General features: G+C 41.8%; 5 protein-coding genes and 1 non-coding gene across 7 annotated transcripts; 5 read left to right on the forward strand and 1 right to left on the reverse strand.

The window, feature by feature from the left end:
- The first annotated feature begins 582 nt into the window (after positions 1 to 582).
- On the forward strand, positions 583 to 4,159 carry ATPsynC (ATP synthase, subunit C). 2 transcript variants are annotated; one of them, XM_018018490.2, is made up of 4 exons: positions 583 to 736; positions 1,319 to 1,422; positions 2,134 to 2,338; positions 3,003 to 4,159. In XM_018018490.2, exons 2-4 carry the CDS (start codon positions 1,375 to 1,377, stop codon positions 3,164 to 3,166), a joined length of 417 nt encoding a protein of 138 aa, XP_017873979.1. In that variant the 5' UTR covers positions 583 to 736; positions 1,319 to 1,374; the 3' UTR covers positions 3,167 to 4,159. The 2 variants fall into 2 exon arrangements, with proteins under 2 accessions (XP_017873979.1, XP_089321580.1); XM_089465454.1 differs by lacking the exon at positions 583 to 736 and adding an exon at positions 1,026 to 1,073.
- Positions 2,439 to 2,781, forward strand: LOC149270274 (Nuclear RNase P). The gene has a single exon (XR_016268805.1).
- Positions 4,160 to 4,249: 90 nt separating the features above from the next.
- LOC108621272 (G patch domain-containing protein 4) lies at positions 4,250 to 5,289 on the forward strand. The gene has a single exon (XM_018018488.2). It carries the CDS (start codon positions 4,250 to 4,252, stop codon positions 5,189 to 5,191), a length of 942 nt encoding a protein of 313 aa, XP_017873977.2. The 3' UTR covers positions 5,192 to 5,289.
- Positions 5,189 to 6,453, reverse strand: LOC108621273 (putative rRNA-processing protein EBP2 homolog). The gene is made up of 3 exons (XM_018018489.2): positions 6,286 to 6,453; positions 6,144 to 6,227; positions 5,189 to 6,087 (listed from the first exon to the last, which is right to left on the reverse strand). The coding sequence occupies exons 1-3, from the start codon at positions 6,349 to 6,351 to the stop codon at positions 5,314 to 5,316; spliced, it is 924 nt and encodes a 307-aa protein (XP_017873978.1). The 5' UTR covers positions 6,352 to 6,453; the 3' UTR covers positions 5,189 to 5,313.
- Positions 6,454 to 6,530: 77 nt separating this feature from the next.
- On the forward strand, positions 6,531 to 9,128 carry Zwilch (zwilch kinetochore protein). The gene is made up of 5 exons (XM_018018487.2): positions 6,531 to 7,874; positions 7,939 to 8,012; positions 8,070 to 8,577; positions 8,643 to 8,897; positions 8,981 to 9,128. Exons 1-5 carry the CDS (start codon positions 6,836 to 6,838, stop codon positions 9,046 to 9,048), a joined length of 1,944 nt encoding a protein of 647 aa, XP_017873976.1. The 5' UTR covers positions 6,531 to 6,835; the 3' UTR covers positions 9,049 to 9,128.
- A 368-nt stretch (positions 9,129 to 9,496) lies between these two features.
- On the forward strand, positions 9,497 to 16,289 carry chp (leucine rich repeat containing G protein-coupled receptor chaoptin). Its single transcript, XM_018018482.2, has 15 exons — positions 9,497 to 9,777; positions 10,671 to 10,907; positions 10,958 to 11,671; positions 11,727 to 11,902; positions 12,100 to 12,234; positions 12,320 to 12,548; positions 12,608 to 13,217; positions 13,278 to 13,408; positions 13,487 to 13,743; positions 13,800 to 13,941; positions 14,025 to 14,383; positions 14,445 to 14,868; positions 15,098 to 15,339; positions 15,400 to 15,586; positions 15,688 to 16,289. Exons 1-15 carry the CDS (start codon positions 9,775 to 9,777, stop codon positions 15,787 to 15,789), a joined length of 3,948 nt encoding a protein of 1,315 aa, XP_017873971.1. The 5' UTR covers positions 9,497 to 9,774; the 3' UTR covers positions 15,790 to 16,289.
- Positions 16,290 to 16,742: the final 453 nt, after the last annotated feature.

Raw genomic sequence — 16,742 nt, forward strand, 5'->3', positions numbered from 1 at the left:
GAAATTTGCGCGCCAAAACTTTCTAATCAAAGTGCTGTTTGCTTAGATTGGATGCAACTCTTTGCAGGATTATGTTCAGATTAAGATTTGTCATGTTAAGTGCTAGTCAACATTTCTAAAATCGTATTTTCAAACCAAATTTAAAAAACTTTATAATTTGTTGACGAAAATCGCGATTTCAGGGCTGGTAAGTTAAACCGGCATCAACTTCCAAGATTTTTTCCAATTCACCACAGGCCAGGACTGCAATTCATATAGATAATTGATAACATAATTAATTTCCCATAATAAAGGTTAGTGATAAAGGTAAATGGAATAATAATTTAATCTACATTAATAGAATTGCGAATACCTAGAAATTCAAGTTAGAACTTCAAGACATATTCCCTCGAACGTTTACCACTGCATGTCATACGTTTGTACTTGCGTGCTTCTTAACTCAGAAAATTATTTGTAATATGTATACATATAAGACTTTGTATATACATTTAGTAAAATATGCAGAAATAATTTTTAACTAAACATTATTTATGCATAAAAAGCAAGCTTAGGTTCTTCGGTGGTAGCACCGCTATTTTGTAAAATATACATATTGCTTATCGATATGCAATCATGCGCTCGCTGACTTTCCAGGTGAACTTCCAATTCACCACAGCAAAGAATTGCACGACGACTGTAGGGTAAAGTAAAAATTCGCGTTTAATACGGTTCCACTGTTGTTAAGGGTTTGTTCGAAGTGAGTTGGACGCATATCTTTCGCTGAAATTAAAAATGTGGAGCACCCCCACCATGCCTCCTGCAGCTGCTGCTGGTTGAATAATCAGTTTCGAATGGAAATACAAAAAAATAATTATTCCAAATACAATTGTTTTTAATAATAATTAGTGGAATAGAGTGAAGAATACAAAAACAAGTGAATATAATATTTTTTCAAACGTGTTCAATGTCGCCATCTTGCGGCTCACGCACACACTCATGCAAGATGTCACACGGGCGTATGAAGAGAACTGTCAGTGTTACTGTGTGAAGTCGTTGCGTCACTAGAAAAGTTCAACGATTTGAAGAAAATTAGTGTTAGTTTAAGAAAATTAAGTGAAACTAGCTCGAATTTATATTTCCGATTGATTTGTGTTGCCGATTTAATTGAGAATTCTTCTAATTTATGTGGATAGATACATTTTTTCACATTACGTAACCAACAGCAACTTGCAGGCGGGCAGCGGCGTTTGCAACACCGATTCGCAACAATTATATATTTACACATATATATAAATAAAAATATATATTTACAAAAAATCTACATCTATATCTTTTGCAGAGCTCCGTGCGCTTGCTTCAATTTTGTGCGAAACGCCAATTAAAATTCAACTAAAAATGTTCGTGTCGACAGTCTCTCGCATTGCCCCCGTTGCCAGGACCGCGGTAAGTAGAAAACGTGTTAACTCTTTCAGTGAGATAAATAGTTATGTGATTTTGTTATTGCTAATTACATAATTCTTAGCCGCATCGATTTTCATTGTGCTACAAAAAAATATCTATGCTGCGACTGTGGTGACTTGGAATTCCAATGGAAAACACATACAGTTACATAAGTTGAAAGCAAAAATTGAGGTTATGTGCTCTTCATAGCTGCAACTTTTTAATCTATAAAAATGCAAAGCAATTTAAACGCATATGCGACAGACTTTTATAAAATTCGATTTATTCTGGAATAAAATTAAGCGATTGAAATGCAGTGTAAGCATTGTATAACAAGTTATAGTAACTTTGTTGCTGATAATGGTTGAGGTTAGAACCGGTGAAAGCTCTCATATCAATTCCGTTGAAGCTATATAGATCAATACTCTAATTAAAAAAAAGTTAATTGACAACATTAATCAGCTATAATTATTAAATTTATTTGCTGTCTTCTTCAATGACAACAACAACAATTCGACTGCCAAATGGCTAAAATCCAAATTGCTTAACGCATTGCATAACTTGGCAATGGGATGCAAAATGTCAACGCGCAAAGCCTACAACAACCACAACCACAACAATAACAAATTTCTTTTTATCTCACATGAAAGATGTAACTAAACTGTCAGCTTATCTAGTTACATAATTTAACCTTTCCCTATTTTCTTATTGCAGCTCCTCGCCAACTCCAAGCAATACTTGCGACCATTGAGCAGCGCCGTCATCAGCCAGAGCCAAACTTTGGCCGCTCAGAACACAACCCCCGTAGCATTACTGCCACAGATCAGGTCATTCCAGACCTCGCCAGTCACGCGTGACATTGATTCGGCTGCCAAATTCATTGGTGCTGGTGCTGCAACAGTCGGTGTCGCTGGTTCCGGTTCGTATTGGTTTTCGTTAAGCTTGCGATTTGTCCGATCTTTATCACTGTATAGCCTATGTTCAATTCTCCTATCCAACGGTCACATACTTGTCTTCAGTCAGTTACAATCTAGCATCTGGGGCACACACAACGAGTATCTGATTACTCTTTATGATAGCCCCGGGAAGGTCTGAGATTTGGTCAAAGCTCCCTTGTTGCCGTAACAACGCTCAAAAGCTGAAAGGTGATTGTGTGTCGTGGAGCTTCATTTCCTAGCAGGAAACTTGTGTAATCACAAGGCGAAAGTACCAGAAATGCTGCAGCATGGCTGTTGCCGCATAACCTGCCGCCGGCCATGTTGCATTGAAAGCTTTCGTGACCAGCAATTTTAGTGCGATGTGCTTGCTGCACACCTCAACTCTGAGGTGCGTAGAACTCAATTCAGACTAATCTGTGACTGACTGGTCTCCCTAAAGCAGATGAGTATGGGCTAACTGGGCAGAGGACTTCCATTGCATATGGTATATGGCTGCTCGCTGAAGAAGCGAGTTTCCATCGGCAGCTGCCGATGTGGTTTCCATATAAATATTCTTAATATCTGTACAGTTTGATTAATCTTTTCTGTATTTCTTTTTCTATCTTTTTTCTGTATAAATCGCGCGCTATCCGACCAATACAACAGGTGCTGGTATCGGAACAGTATTCGGTTCCCTCATCATTGGTTATGCCAGAAACCCATCGTTGAAACAGCAGCTATTCTCGTACGCCATTTTGGGTTTCGCCCTGTCTGAGGCTATGGGTCTGTTCTGTCTTATGATGGCCTTCCTGTTGCTGTTCGCCTTCTAAGCGCCGCTACTCGTCCTTCAATTTTCCGTGCAATTGTTTGTCGGTGTGTATGTTGATGTGGGCATTTGGGGTATTTATCTATCCCGATGGCCATCTGCATGCTAGCGACAGTCAGGGGCAACGAGAAAGCAAAGTAAAGAAGAAACAACAACTTCAACAAATAAGCAACCAACACCAACAACGTTTTTCGATTATTATTGATAAATGATTGATAGGCAACAACATCCTGTACTATCTAATTATAAAATAACAACAACAACAACATAATATATGTAATTTTGTTTTTAAAAAACATTCGAAACTGTAGCAATCGCCTAAATCAATCGCAGAACAAGATCATCGCGCAGATTCAACACATCTTCTATTTAAGTTTAAGCCAAAATAGGAAGAAAAAACCACAAACTGCTAATAAAAAAGAATACATTGGAATAAACTCGGCAGAAGTGCATCGAGATAAACATAACGAAGACACACGATATAAAAGTTGAGATTGAAATTGTAAACATTAAAATTAAATTTTAATCCATGCAAGCTTCAAATTCACACCGCATCAGCAGACCCCACACGCAGGTGACTACACAGAAATCGACATGCTGCGCCCTCTCCATCATTCTGTGAGTTGGTTGTCCGTGTTCCTCGGCTCTCTCTCCCCCCAAAGGCCTTGACAACAGCATCAGACTGTCGCGGCGGCAGGGGCAGCACGTGCTACCAACTCTCGTAGCCAATCGAGACCGGCTGTTGGCGAGGGCGTGAAATGTTTGCTTTTGTGTCGTCTTCTACACTTTTTGAATTATGTGGCGCGTACTGATAACGTTTCTTTAAGTTTATTGTATTTAAAACATGTTTTTCTATTTGTTAAATTATTTCTTGAATGCCACTTAATCATTGTCACATAATCGAATAAAGTGGGGTTTGTTTTATTGGCTAGAGTAACGAGAAGAATTGGTATTTGAAGGAATATGAAATAAAGGAAAACTGAATGTGTTAAGGAAAGATGATTTGTAGTTTTGATATTCTATAAATATTTAAATTTGTACAACAAATTTCAGCTAGAAAAGCCTCGTATGATGGCACCCCGTTTGCATGTTTAAATTTTACCGCCTAAAATACAACCCTGCATTGTGGCATAAACACGCTGTTGCGGACTATCGATTAGTTTGGAAATATGTAACCGATAAATTTACAATAATAAAAACCACATTGTTCATGGATTTTGGGAAGAAGATTTTGGGTAAATACGGTTGGAAAGAAGGCGATGGCTTAGGTAAAAATAATAATGGCATAGCGGCTCCATTGAAAGCGAGTCTAAAATTTGATAATGCTGGCCTGGGCGTTGATCGCGCCACAGAATTCAATGATCACTGGTGGGAGCGATGCTTCAACGAGGCAGCATCGAATGTATCTGTTCAAGTGGAGCAGAATGGACAGGTGAGCACAGCGCGCAAAGCTGGCCAAGAGGCTGTGGAAATTTCGACCAAGGGCTATTCGGCGCGTAAATTGAAAAAGGCCAAGGATCAGCAAAAAGATTCTTATAGTGGAGCCGTGTATGGTAATTTTCTAAAATCTGCGCTGCTTACCCAAGACGGTGGCGAAGTGGAGAACGAGGAACGCATCAAGGTGGAGGACATTGCTGTTGCCAAAGTGCAAGTGCTGACCGATGAGCAACTATTCCAGGCATGTGGCGGTCGGACAGCTCACAAAGGCGCACGCCATGGACTCAAATTGAGCGGCAAGCTGGCGCGCATAGAGCAGCAGGAGCGCGAAATGTTGGCCAAGCTGCAGGGAAAACAAGTGCAGACAACTGGTGAGGAAGCTGAGAAGTCGAATAAAATTAAAAAGAAGAAAAAGAAGGATAAATGTAAAGAGGTCGATGAAGAGCAGCCTGAGAATAATGCGATTGAGCTGGAGCATGAGCCAACAAAGAAGTCTAAGAAGCGGAAGTTGGTTATTGAGTGCATAGAAAGCGAACCTGCGCCGGCTGCCAAATCAAAGAAAAAGAAAAAAAAGCATAAGCAAGCGGAGTAGTTGAAATATTTATATAATTGATATATAGCATACACTTTTATGTACATATGAAATGTATTTAGTTATAATAAATCTAAACGAAGGCATTTATAAATCTAGTTTTGTTGTCCCTTAATCCTGATTCACTTTCTGCCCTTAGCCTTCATGCGCCTGGACTTGCCCAGCCGTTTGTTGACCGAGGCACCGGCCTTGACGCCGCGTTGACGACGTGTGGATTTCTCTGAGTCAAGACCAGCTGCCGACGACTTGGTGTTGCGTTTGAGACCCTTCTTTTTGCCACCGAATCCAAACTTTTTGTTGCGCAGCTTGCGTTTGTCTGCCGATTGCTTCTGCTTGGACTCTAAGGCTTTGGCATCTTCAAGGAAGTCCAGATTTTTAAGCTTGCCCTTGCGGAATTTCTTCAGCTTATCGAGCATCTCTTTCTTCTCAGCTTCGCGCTGCACCTTGGTCTGCTTGGCCAGCATTTTGCCCATTTTTCGTTGCTCGCGTATTTGTTTAATGCGCTCGGATTTGGCTTGTCCTTGCTGCTTGGCCATTAGATTGGCGCGCACCTTTTGCATGTGTTCGTCCGACTTGGCCATTTCGGCAAAATAGTCATCGGGACGACGCGTCTTAATACCCAGCTCGTGCAGTCGCTTTATGCCCTCCAGCACCGCACTTTGTGCCTGGCGATGGAACAACATTTCACGCTTAAAGTCATTTAGGACGGGATCCTCTTCGGGTCGAACATAAGGTATTTTGGCATTTCCCTTAAACTGATTCGCACGTTTCTGTTCGTGCTTTTCGAGCTGTACAGCCAGCTCGGGTGCCAGAGGAGCCAAATTGTTGATCATATCCAGGCGCTCCACCCATGGTAGATCCAGGCGTATGGCGTGAGCTTTGGCCAACAGTTTGGTCTGGGAATATTGATAAATTTTAGTACAATAGTTCAAGTTCAACTGGTTTAGCTTACTATATCATTTATTTTATTTCGTTGTCCGCTGAACTCAACATTAAGACCAGGTTTTAGATCTCCACGCTCGAAAGCCGCTTGCAGCTGTTAAAATTGTAAATCATAAATATTTGCAGACTTTTTAATAGTGTTATTTACATACCTCAGCATCGGAATTGTCCTCTGAATCGAATTCTGAGCCACTGTCTTGTAATTCAAAGTCAGCCATGCTTTAAAATTATATTATATTATATTATTAAGAGAAGTTGACTAAATAAAAACAAAGCCAACACGTGCGAACCGCAAATGGTTATCGATAAGAATATGTGCCGCGCGCATATATTTAAGTGTAGCAATTAGCTTTTGTCTTGTAGTTCATGGTAGCATCGATAATCCGATTCAAGGCAACCCCAAATCAAACTTGCCGCCTGAAATGGGCTAAATAAGTCTGTTGTCTGCCAATTGCAGCCAAAAAAAAAATGCAATATTCACTTTTTAAAATATTCGTTTAATAGAATTATTTTGTAAATTAATATAATCATTTGGATTTTTTATATGCTTTTTAACATCACGTTATGGAACACAATGTCTTAACTGAGTAACGGCAGTTTTCCATTCAATTTTTCAGACTCACTGTTAAGATTCTAGATGCCATTTTACTTCAATTAAGGCGGCATATCAAGTATAAAGTGAACTTTTGTTATTTATACATAATGCATGTTAATCTGGCAAATATTTACGCTGAGCTGATGCGTAAATATGGTGATAATCATACAATCACATATAGTGTGCCGCCAAGTTATTTAACTAGATTGGCTGGTGCGCGCGAATCAGCAAATAAAATTGTTTTTGTCTACAAGGAGGATCGCAGTGGCGGCATTACGACGGCCACGCCCACCAAGCTGCTACTGAAACCGGAGCGTCGATCACCCAATACAGATTTGGATCTAACTGGCAGTCCGCTGAAAGACGACTGTATTGTGGATGCTATTGCCGATCTCTCGCTGGATCTGAATATAGTCAATCGGAATCCTTGGAAACCGGATGAGGAATATCATCGAGGCATACCGGCGGATAAAGCGCGTGCGATCATCTGCACAGAATCGTTTCAACAGGCCGATGGTCAGGGCTCCGTTTGGTTTCTCTGCGATGGCAGCGACTTTGGTCACACGCTGCTACTGCAATACGAATACCATCCGACGCACTTCTCTCGCGGCATAGTCAGCTATTCGGGCGTAATGCCCGCCTATATGGTGTCATCCCAGTCTCTGGTGCGACAGCACGGACTAAGCGCAGGCGCACAACTAGAGACATACATTGAGAACAGCTATCAGATTAATCCGCACATGACGATACTATGCAGCTGGTCGACACCAGCACCACTGCCGTTGCTCATCAATCTGAGCGGCTGCAATGTGTTATTAAATCAGGCATTTCGTGTGGGCGATTGCGGCCCTCTGACGGAGGACTTCATGAACCAGCTGCGCATCCTAGCGTACATACGCGAAGACATCGTTAGCTATCACAACGATGAGCGGGTGGGTGTGCAACGGGAACCGGTCTATCGTTGTGGCAGCGGCATTGACATGGACGAACTGCGTGAATCCATTAACAAAACAATGACTGAGGTCTCTGGCTTTACGGACGTCTTTACGGATGGCCATGCGGAGTATGATATTGAGGAGGTGGTGCAGCGCGCTAAGCAGCGCAGGCTCATGGATCTCACCGACAAACTGTGGGAGTTGCTCAAATGTAAGTGTATCTCAGGCATTTTGTATTTATTACTACTTATGCTAATCATTTTAACTTTCAACAGCTTGCTCTTGCTACAAGGATTTGAAACTAGCCTTCAACATCCTCTTTCAATGCGCTGTGCGCTGCAATATTGTGGTACCTAACCTGATTACAGAATTCTTGCTATCAAACTAATTCTTTCCATCTTTTCAGAACACACCAACAAATAAAAATCGGTTGGCTGAAATCATTGCAAATTTGGCCAACAGTCGTTTGGCCATGCCCTGCCTGAGCGGTACAGAGCCTTTGGAATTGTTGCTGGAAATCGGTTTGGAGAAGGTCCACAAGGATTACGAGTTCATCTTTACGGAGAGCAAAATTTGCAGTATTAGTCTGTTAAAAGGTAGCAGTGAATCGGCCACTTCTGACATAAACGATGGCTCCTCAACGAATGATCTGTCCAAGTTGCGCAAATCGCTGCATAATGCCATGAGAGGTGATGCGCCGGGTGGTGGTGGTGGTGGCATACGCAAGACGCTGCTGCACAACACCGCGGGCGGCAAGCAAACCGGCGCCAATTATCAGAATGACGATTTGTCTGGCTTTAAGAATAGTAACTTTAATGAGAAGGAGAGCATGCTGCAAATATCCAAGCTGTTTCAAATACACTGCTCGTTGGAGCATCTGTTGATGATACATGTGAACTTGAATTTACCCAACGGTTAGTGCACTTGTTGAGCAATCTATCCTAAAATCACTATTCATATATAATATTTATTTATTCAGTTTACGCTGATGTCTGCACTCAGCTGTTGAACAAGCAGCCGCGCCTGGTGGAGAGCATTGATGATAATTTAAGCGATGTGGCTGGCATTCAGCTATCTGCGCATTATGTGCGCGAACACTTGGATGGCAAGGATCCACACACACGCCAAATAACAATGAAGTCTCAGAACAAATATAGGGAGAACACGACCACATTTTATTTTAATTTGGAAAACATTTGTCCGCCTGAGCTGGCGAAATGCTTTCAATCCGACGGTTAGTTGAAGCACAAACTTTTCATTTTCTTTTCTATAAATATAAGATATTTATATATGAATTTCGTATACTCTTTATTGCAGATAAGGAGCTAGTCAAGGAGCGTACATATCATTGTTGGGTCTACCGAAAAATTCGCACGCTCAAATAGAAATTGATGTTTTGTTTTGTCTAATTATTTGTATATTTACTATGTATTTAATCATAAATATTTGTCGCTTAACCTTACAACCTGCTTATCGCACTGCAAGAGCCGCAGACCAAAATCATGTCGTCTGAATACTTACAAGTTTTAATCCATGCAATTGTCTTGGATCGCTCAAGGCTCTAAATCTATTTATTTCAAATGCTGATAGTAAACACAATTAGCGTGCGTTTTGCTTGGCATATTCTAAACAAAGTGCAAACACGCCGAGGAAATGAGCATATTTGCAGCCAAGCGTTAAGTAATGCTATAAATCGGCCCAAACGTGTGCCCAATGGCCAGCTCATGTGCAGCTGGCGCCACGGCAAACAGCCCCCAAAAATGTTACAATCCAATTAGTGCAATGCTCCAGTCTGTCGTCGACAAATGCTTAGCCCGATTGATTTTCAAGTCTCAGATGTGCGTGGAACGCGCTGCGGTTCGGACGTGTCGCGCTTTAAAACGGCAATTATACAAATATATTTAAGACAAGAAAGAAAGAAAAGGATTATTCGTTGGCGCACACACTCGGCTGCAAGTTCACAAGGCTTCAACAAAGTGACGCACATCCTGTGCCACGCATAGTTATAAATAAATATATGCAAAAATACGCAAAAGAAAGCCTTGTTCATTTATTTAATTTAACTACATTCTAAATGCCAATTATCGCGCACCGATAATCCAATTAACAAAATGGTGTGTATTATACAAGACAGTGCATATATAGAGAAAAAAGATGATCTCTGGATTGTTAAAGAAATATTACTTCTGTTAATAAAAAACTGCCTTATTCTAATATACCATTTTTAATAGAAATATAAAAACTATCAATTTATATCTACAAAGGACTTTCTTTCTTTCTTGAGATCATAAAAAAGAAATTTTTTCTTGTGTCGTGGTGAAGAGTAAATTAGCTTAGACTTATTTTTATTAAAAAAAAAAAAAAAAAAAAAATTATGAATTGCTTATAACAGACTGAAACTATCTAAGGCGTGGTATATATGAGAATGTGTCTCAATTACTGGGATTAAAATAATTTAAAAAACTTGAGAATGAAATACTAAAAACTGAAAACTTCACTGTTAATAGGTGTTAGTATTTTCTATTTCTGGAAAGCAACACTTTCTGTTGAATAGGATATTATATTTATTCAGCAATAATGAGTCCAATTATCAGGCTGGCTTTCCTTAAAGTCTTACTAAATAAGTATATTAGCAAATTTCGTTATCCTGCTATGTACAGATCTTCTCTAACTGAGGAAGCCAAATTTATCGTGAAAGACTTGGAAAATGTAAAATCCTCTGGCAGTGTATTGAAACTAAATGTGGAATACATAAAAAGGATAGAGGACATTTAATACCCTACGCACGTACCGTAAAAGTGCAAGCCTTCTCTTTTCTTTGTTGCTCAAGGGTTGAATTATTCGCTTGACCACGAAACAAAGAAAACTAAAGAAAGAGCCAAAAACCACGCGAAGCCCCTCAATGCCAACAGACTTTAGCACTTCCTTAAATATTTACAATCTGGCTTTGCCGCAATGAATCCCTAAGGCTTCAACTGGTTATCCATCCATTTCAACTCTTTCTCAGGGTCTGGAGTTCTTCTTTAAGTTCGGCTATGCGTTTCTAACCATAACGCTTATTATTATGATATGGATGTCCTTAGCGCGTGCCTCGTTGTTCAGTCGCGAGATGGAGGAGACTCGCTACCCGCCCTGCACATACAATGTGATGTGCACATGCTCCAAATCGTCGACAGATCTGGGCATTGTGCATTGCAAGAATGTGCCATTCCCTGCACTGCCGCGCATGGTTAACCAGTCCAAGGTAGGTGCAGCTCAATCGTTATACTGAAGTTGAGCTAATCTCTGTAATAGGTTTTCATGCTGCACATGGAAAACACGGGTCTGCGCGAGATCGAGCCCTACTTTCTACAGTCGACGGGCATGTATCGACTTAAGATTTCGGGCAATCATTTGACTGAAATACCAGATGATGCCTTTACCGGCTTGGAGCGATCTCTGTGGGAGCTCATATTGCCACAAAACGATCTAGTTGAGATACCTTCAAAGTCGTTGCGTCACCTGCAAAAGCTGAGAGTTTTGGATCTATCACAAAATCATATAACGACCATTCACCATGATTCGTTTCGTGGGTTGGAGGAATCGCTGCAAACTTTGATTCTGGGCGAGAATTGCATTTCCATGCTCATGTCGCACAGTTTTTCGGGTCTGCTTAATCTGGAGACCTTGGATCTGAGCGGCAATAATCTATTCGAGATCGATCCGAATGTCTTCGTGGATGGAATGCCTAGACTGACGCGTCTGCTGCTCACCGACAATATACTGTCGGAGATACCCTATGATGCACTAGGTCCGCTGAAGAGCCTGCGCACTTTGGATATATCACACAATGTGATTTGGTCACTGAGCGGCAATGAGACCTACGACATAAAGGCTAGCACCAAACTGAACCTGGACAATCTGCATCTGGAGTATAATCACATAGAAGTGCTGCCGCCGAACTCGTTCAAGTATTTCGATACAGTCAATAGAACCTTCTTCGATGGCAATCCCATACATACGCTTAAGGTGGGTGCTGCCAGGCAGTGGATTAGGTATATAAATACGCTACTTTCTTTTATAGGACGATGCCTTCAAGCCAGCTCGGATACGTGAGATTTATATGCGCTATTGTGGTCTGACCAATATCTCGCCCATGGCTTTCGATAGTCTGGTGAACAGTTTACAGATTTTGGATCTGTCTGGCAACAATTTAACCAAGCTGCATCACAAGCTATTCAACAATTTCGATGTCTTGAGGTGAGTTTGGTTGGAAGAAACAAGAAGAAGAGGAGAAAAAACAGCCCCTAATCCGATTGTCCGGTACCCTACAATGTGGGGCTTCGCCAATGTGGGCTAAGTGTGTGACCCGGTTTCGAAGAACGTGACGAGAAACGATATAACAATAAGCAGCTATAATTGACGAAACCAATCCACCCGTTCTGTGCCCATTACAGGGTCATTAGCATGCGTGACAATAAGATCAAAATACCGAAGCCCACGGAAACGTTTAATGCCATGCACTATACACTGCTCAAGCTGGACCTGAGTGGGGATCGCAATGATCCAACCAATTTGCAAACGCTACGCAAGTAAGTGGACCCCAGCACAATTGAGTTCCTGCACCCCACACACCCTTTACCCGAGCAAATCGTTCTTGTATTTATTTTCAAAAAGTATGACCAGAATGCGGAACATGCGCTCGCTGTCCATTTCGCGCATGGGCACCACCTCTGTGGGTCCGGAGGATTTCAAGGACTTTGGCGTTGAGCTCGAGGACTTGCAGATAACACGCGCCAGCCTTTCGGGCATACAATCGCATGCCTTCAAGCATGTGCGCGGTCTGAAGCGATTGGACTTCAGTGAGAATGGAATCTCCAGCATTGAGAACGATGCATTCCATGAGGTGGGAGTAATTGGGGGAGTGACTGCAACGAATTACTGAATGGTGTTTTCTCCTTACAGATTGGTCACTCTCTCATTTCGCTAAAGATGGCCCATGGCTATTCGGGCAGTGCCCTGCCCGCCGAGCCTCTGCGCCATTTGACCTCCCTGCAGGAGCTGGACTTTAGCAACAATCACATTAGCACCATGAGCGACACGAGCTTCCATTTTCTGAAGAACTTGCGTTTACTGGAGCTGCACGACAATCGCATTGAGCAGGTGCTTAAGGGCACCTTCCAGGGCGACATACACTCTAAGCTGGAGGAGATCTCGCTGCGTTTCAATCATCTCACGTCCATTTCGCAGCACACGTTCTTCGATCTGGAGGCGCTGCGCAAGCTGCAGCTGGATGACAATAAGATTGACAAGGTGGAGCGACGCGCCTTCATGAACCTGGACGAGCTGGAGTACCTGAGTCTGCGCGGCAACAAACTGAGTAATTTGGCCGATGAGTCCTTCCAAAACCTGCCCAAGCTGGAGATACTGGACATGGCGTTCAATCAGCTGCCCAACTTTAACTTTGACTACTTCGACCAAGTGGGCACCTTGTCGAATCTGAATGTCAACGTCAGCCACAATCAAATCAAGCAGCTGATGTACAACTCCTCCTGGAGTGGCCGCAATGAGCATGGTGAGGGAGATCAGTGAGATTCCTGGTATATTGAGTATACTGAAACACTTCTTTCTATAGGTGGCATGTATCACTCGAATATCAAGATATTGGACTTGTCGCACAATAACATCTCCATCATATTTCCTGGCTACTTCCGACCCGCCGAGATCTCGCTGACCCATCTGCATCTGGGCTACAATTCGCTTATGGTGGGTATTCTCTCTCTCTCTCTCTCACTCTCTCTCTTTCAGTATCTATAATTAATCTTTAAAACATTTTTCTTTTAGAACACCACCCGCGACGTCTTTGGCAATATGCCGCATCTGCAGTGGCTGGATTTGAGCTACAATTGGATACACGAATTGGACTTTGATGCCTTTAAGAATACCAAACAGCTGCAGCTGGTATACTTTGACCACAACTACTTGACTGATATACCCCAGGATATATTCAAGCCCGTCCATAGCCTGCGCATTGTGGACTTTTCCCACAACAAGCTGCGTGGCTTGCCAGACAATTTGTTCTACAACGGCGGCATGGAAAAGTGAATGACTGAGAAATTCACTAAGTAACTTTTCTAATTGAATATACCCTTTGCAGATTGGATGTCTCGCACAATATGCTACTGAAGATACCATCTTCCTCGCTGTCCAGCTTGGCTGCTTTGACCCTGTGCGAGCTGCATCTGTCCAATAATTTTATCTCTACCATACACAGTATGGATCTGTCCAATAAGTTTAGGGTGAGTAATGACGAAAAATTCGACAAGCTCTCCCATCTCTACATTTAATCCTATCGAAATTTCCTCCTACTTATATCCTTTAGTCTCTGCGTTACTTGGACATCTCCTACAACTATTTGCTGAGAATAGACGACGCGGTATTTGCCACGATGCCCAAGTTAGCTGTTCTGGATCTCTCACATAACCGCGATCTTAAGGTTATGGACAAATCATTCATGGGTCTGGAAACATCGTTGATTAAGCTCGGCCTGGAGAATGTATCTCTAAGCACAGTGCCCGAGATACGCCTTAAATATCTGCGCGAGTTCCGACTGGGCTACAATGAGCTGCCCTCCATTCCACAGGAGCTGGCCAGTAATATGACCAATCTACGCATGCTGGATCTGTCCAACAATGACCTGACCAACGTACCCCTAATGACGCAATCCCTGCCCCATTTGCGGTGAGTGTAGCAAGAGTTTCTCCTGCAGCCCAGAACTGATTTGAGCATCTGTTTGCTGCAGTCGTCTGATGCTGTCTGGCAATCCCATTACCTCGCTGAACAACAACAGCTTCGACGGCGTGAACGAGGACCTGGAAATGCTGGATATATCCAATTTCCGTTTGCACTACTTCGAGTATGGCTGCCTCGACTCGCTGCCCCATCTGCGCTCGCTCAAGCTAACCGCCTACTCGCACCTGGAGCACTTCAATATACCCCATCTGCTGCGCCATCATCACAATATCCGTGAGCTGTGGATTGAGGCCCCGCAGCCCTTCACACGCATCGTGAAGAAGGGCTCAGGGCCAACGCAGGAAATGCAGACTCTGCAGCTGGGCATGCCCACAGATCTGCAGCGCGAAATGGAGGGACATCTGCCCTCCAAGCTGACCAACATTACATTCAGTGGACCCCAGTTCACAAATCTCAATGAGCACATATTGCGGGTGAGTTTGCGGCGATTGAAAATTATAGATTTACTCCTTTGAATATTGTGATTTGTTTAGATATAGATATCTATCATATAGATATATGTAAATAGTTTTACATTTCTGAAAATATATATTTATCAGCTCTAGCAATAACTTCTTCAATTCTTTGAAATACATTTGATTTTGGCCTAGGAATATACCGTATTAATTAATATTGCATCATATTGTTTTCTTTCCTGAACAGGGCATGCGTTCGCCTTATCTCTATATGCAGCTCATCAATACCTCGCTGCAAGCTCTGCCTCCGAACTTCTTTAAGCACATGGGTCGCGTTCGAAATATATCCCTGGACATACGCTATCACAATCGCAACTTGAAGAAAATACCCAATCCAAATACGGGCGCCGTGCCTTATTTGCCTAATAGTGTTTTTCTCACCGATCTCAAGATGTCGCACACGGATCTCAATTGCGATTGCGATTTGGGGTAAGTGAGGAAATTCCACTTTATTCGAATATAACATTTTAATATATTTGATTTATTTAGTTGGGTGGAGTTCTGGCAGCGCAAGCGTCGCCAATATATTTGCTCTTCGCAGACCTGGACCGACACGGTGTTCCGTACCTTTATGAATTCACCTTGCCAGGTGTACGGTAGACACAATTGCGACGACCATGACGACGATCTGCGAGAGACGCGATGTGATAATAAAGGCGGACAGCAGCTACTTGAGGTGAGTTACGTGAAAGATATATATATATATATACATATATATATTCCATAGATGATATATTGATATGATTGTACTTTAACCATAACACGTCTACTTTCTAGGCTCTGAAGTTTGATCTGGAATGCGGCTGGGATAATGCCAATTGTCGAGAAACTGCCATGGTTATAGTTGCCGTTTGTTTGGCACTTGTGTTCTGGATGTGACTTCTGTACTTTGCATATAAGACGTCCACCGACTTTTACAATATTCTAGAGAAGGTTTATGGCAGACAAGTCATTTAAGCTTCTGCCAACTGCAACATCTAGAATTTAAGCGTGATGAGAGACTTTGTTTCAATACCTTGTTTTTGTTTGTTCTGCTTTTCAATCCTTTTTACCGATCTTTAGAGTCCTTGGTATCGCCTTATATGTAGAAACCCTCCATATACTCTAGACACACACTCCAAACTCCATAAAAACCATTTGCACTCTTCTGCTCATTTCAGTTTGTAGTAATTATTCAAATAAGCACTTATCTTAATTTCTTTTCTATACATCCACCTATGTTAGGCCACCTATGTTAGGCCTTATACTATTTAATCCCTGATTTACTACCATATTTATATCTAGAACTACTTAAGTTAAGTCACGTCGCTGCTTAAACAATTTCAATTGAAAGTCTGTAAAATGTTTCATAAACATAATAAATATTTACGATAGGTTAACTGGTCTTCCTGTGTCATTTAGTTTCATTTTTTTCTCTTTTTCGATTTGGTTTGATTTTCCTGTCATCAGCTTAAAGCCTTGGATTTTCCAATGAGTCCAAAGCAACAACAAACCGATGTACACAAATGCCATGCGAAACAACAAAAGCAACATCAAGTAATTAAAAACTTTCGCTTAAAGTTTCAACGTGTTTTTGCACTGACGATAAATTATTATGTAATGCCACATTGAACTTTCTGCCACCGCCTTTTATGGCATGCGACAGTGTTTTTTTTTTTTTATCGCAATACCCTGAAACAATTAATAATAGGAAATTAGGGTATAATTATTATGTGAAAATGTATGTTACAGGTAGAGAGCTTATAAATTCGTCTGTCTAGATCATTGTTTGACTCCTGAGGTACTCCTTACTAAGCTCTACCTACTAGATACTAGGCACTAGATACTAGATA

The sequence above is a fragment of the Drosophila arizonae genome, chromosome 2 (assembly GCF_054131065.1).
Source record: "Drosophila arizonae isolate 15081-1271.41 chromosome 2, UAZ_ARI_1.0, whole genome shotgun sequence".
NCBI classification, from domain to species: domain Eukaryota; kingdom Metazoa; phylum Arthropoda; class Insecta; order Diptera; family Drosophilidae; genus Drosophila; species Drosophila arizonae.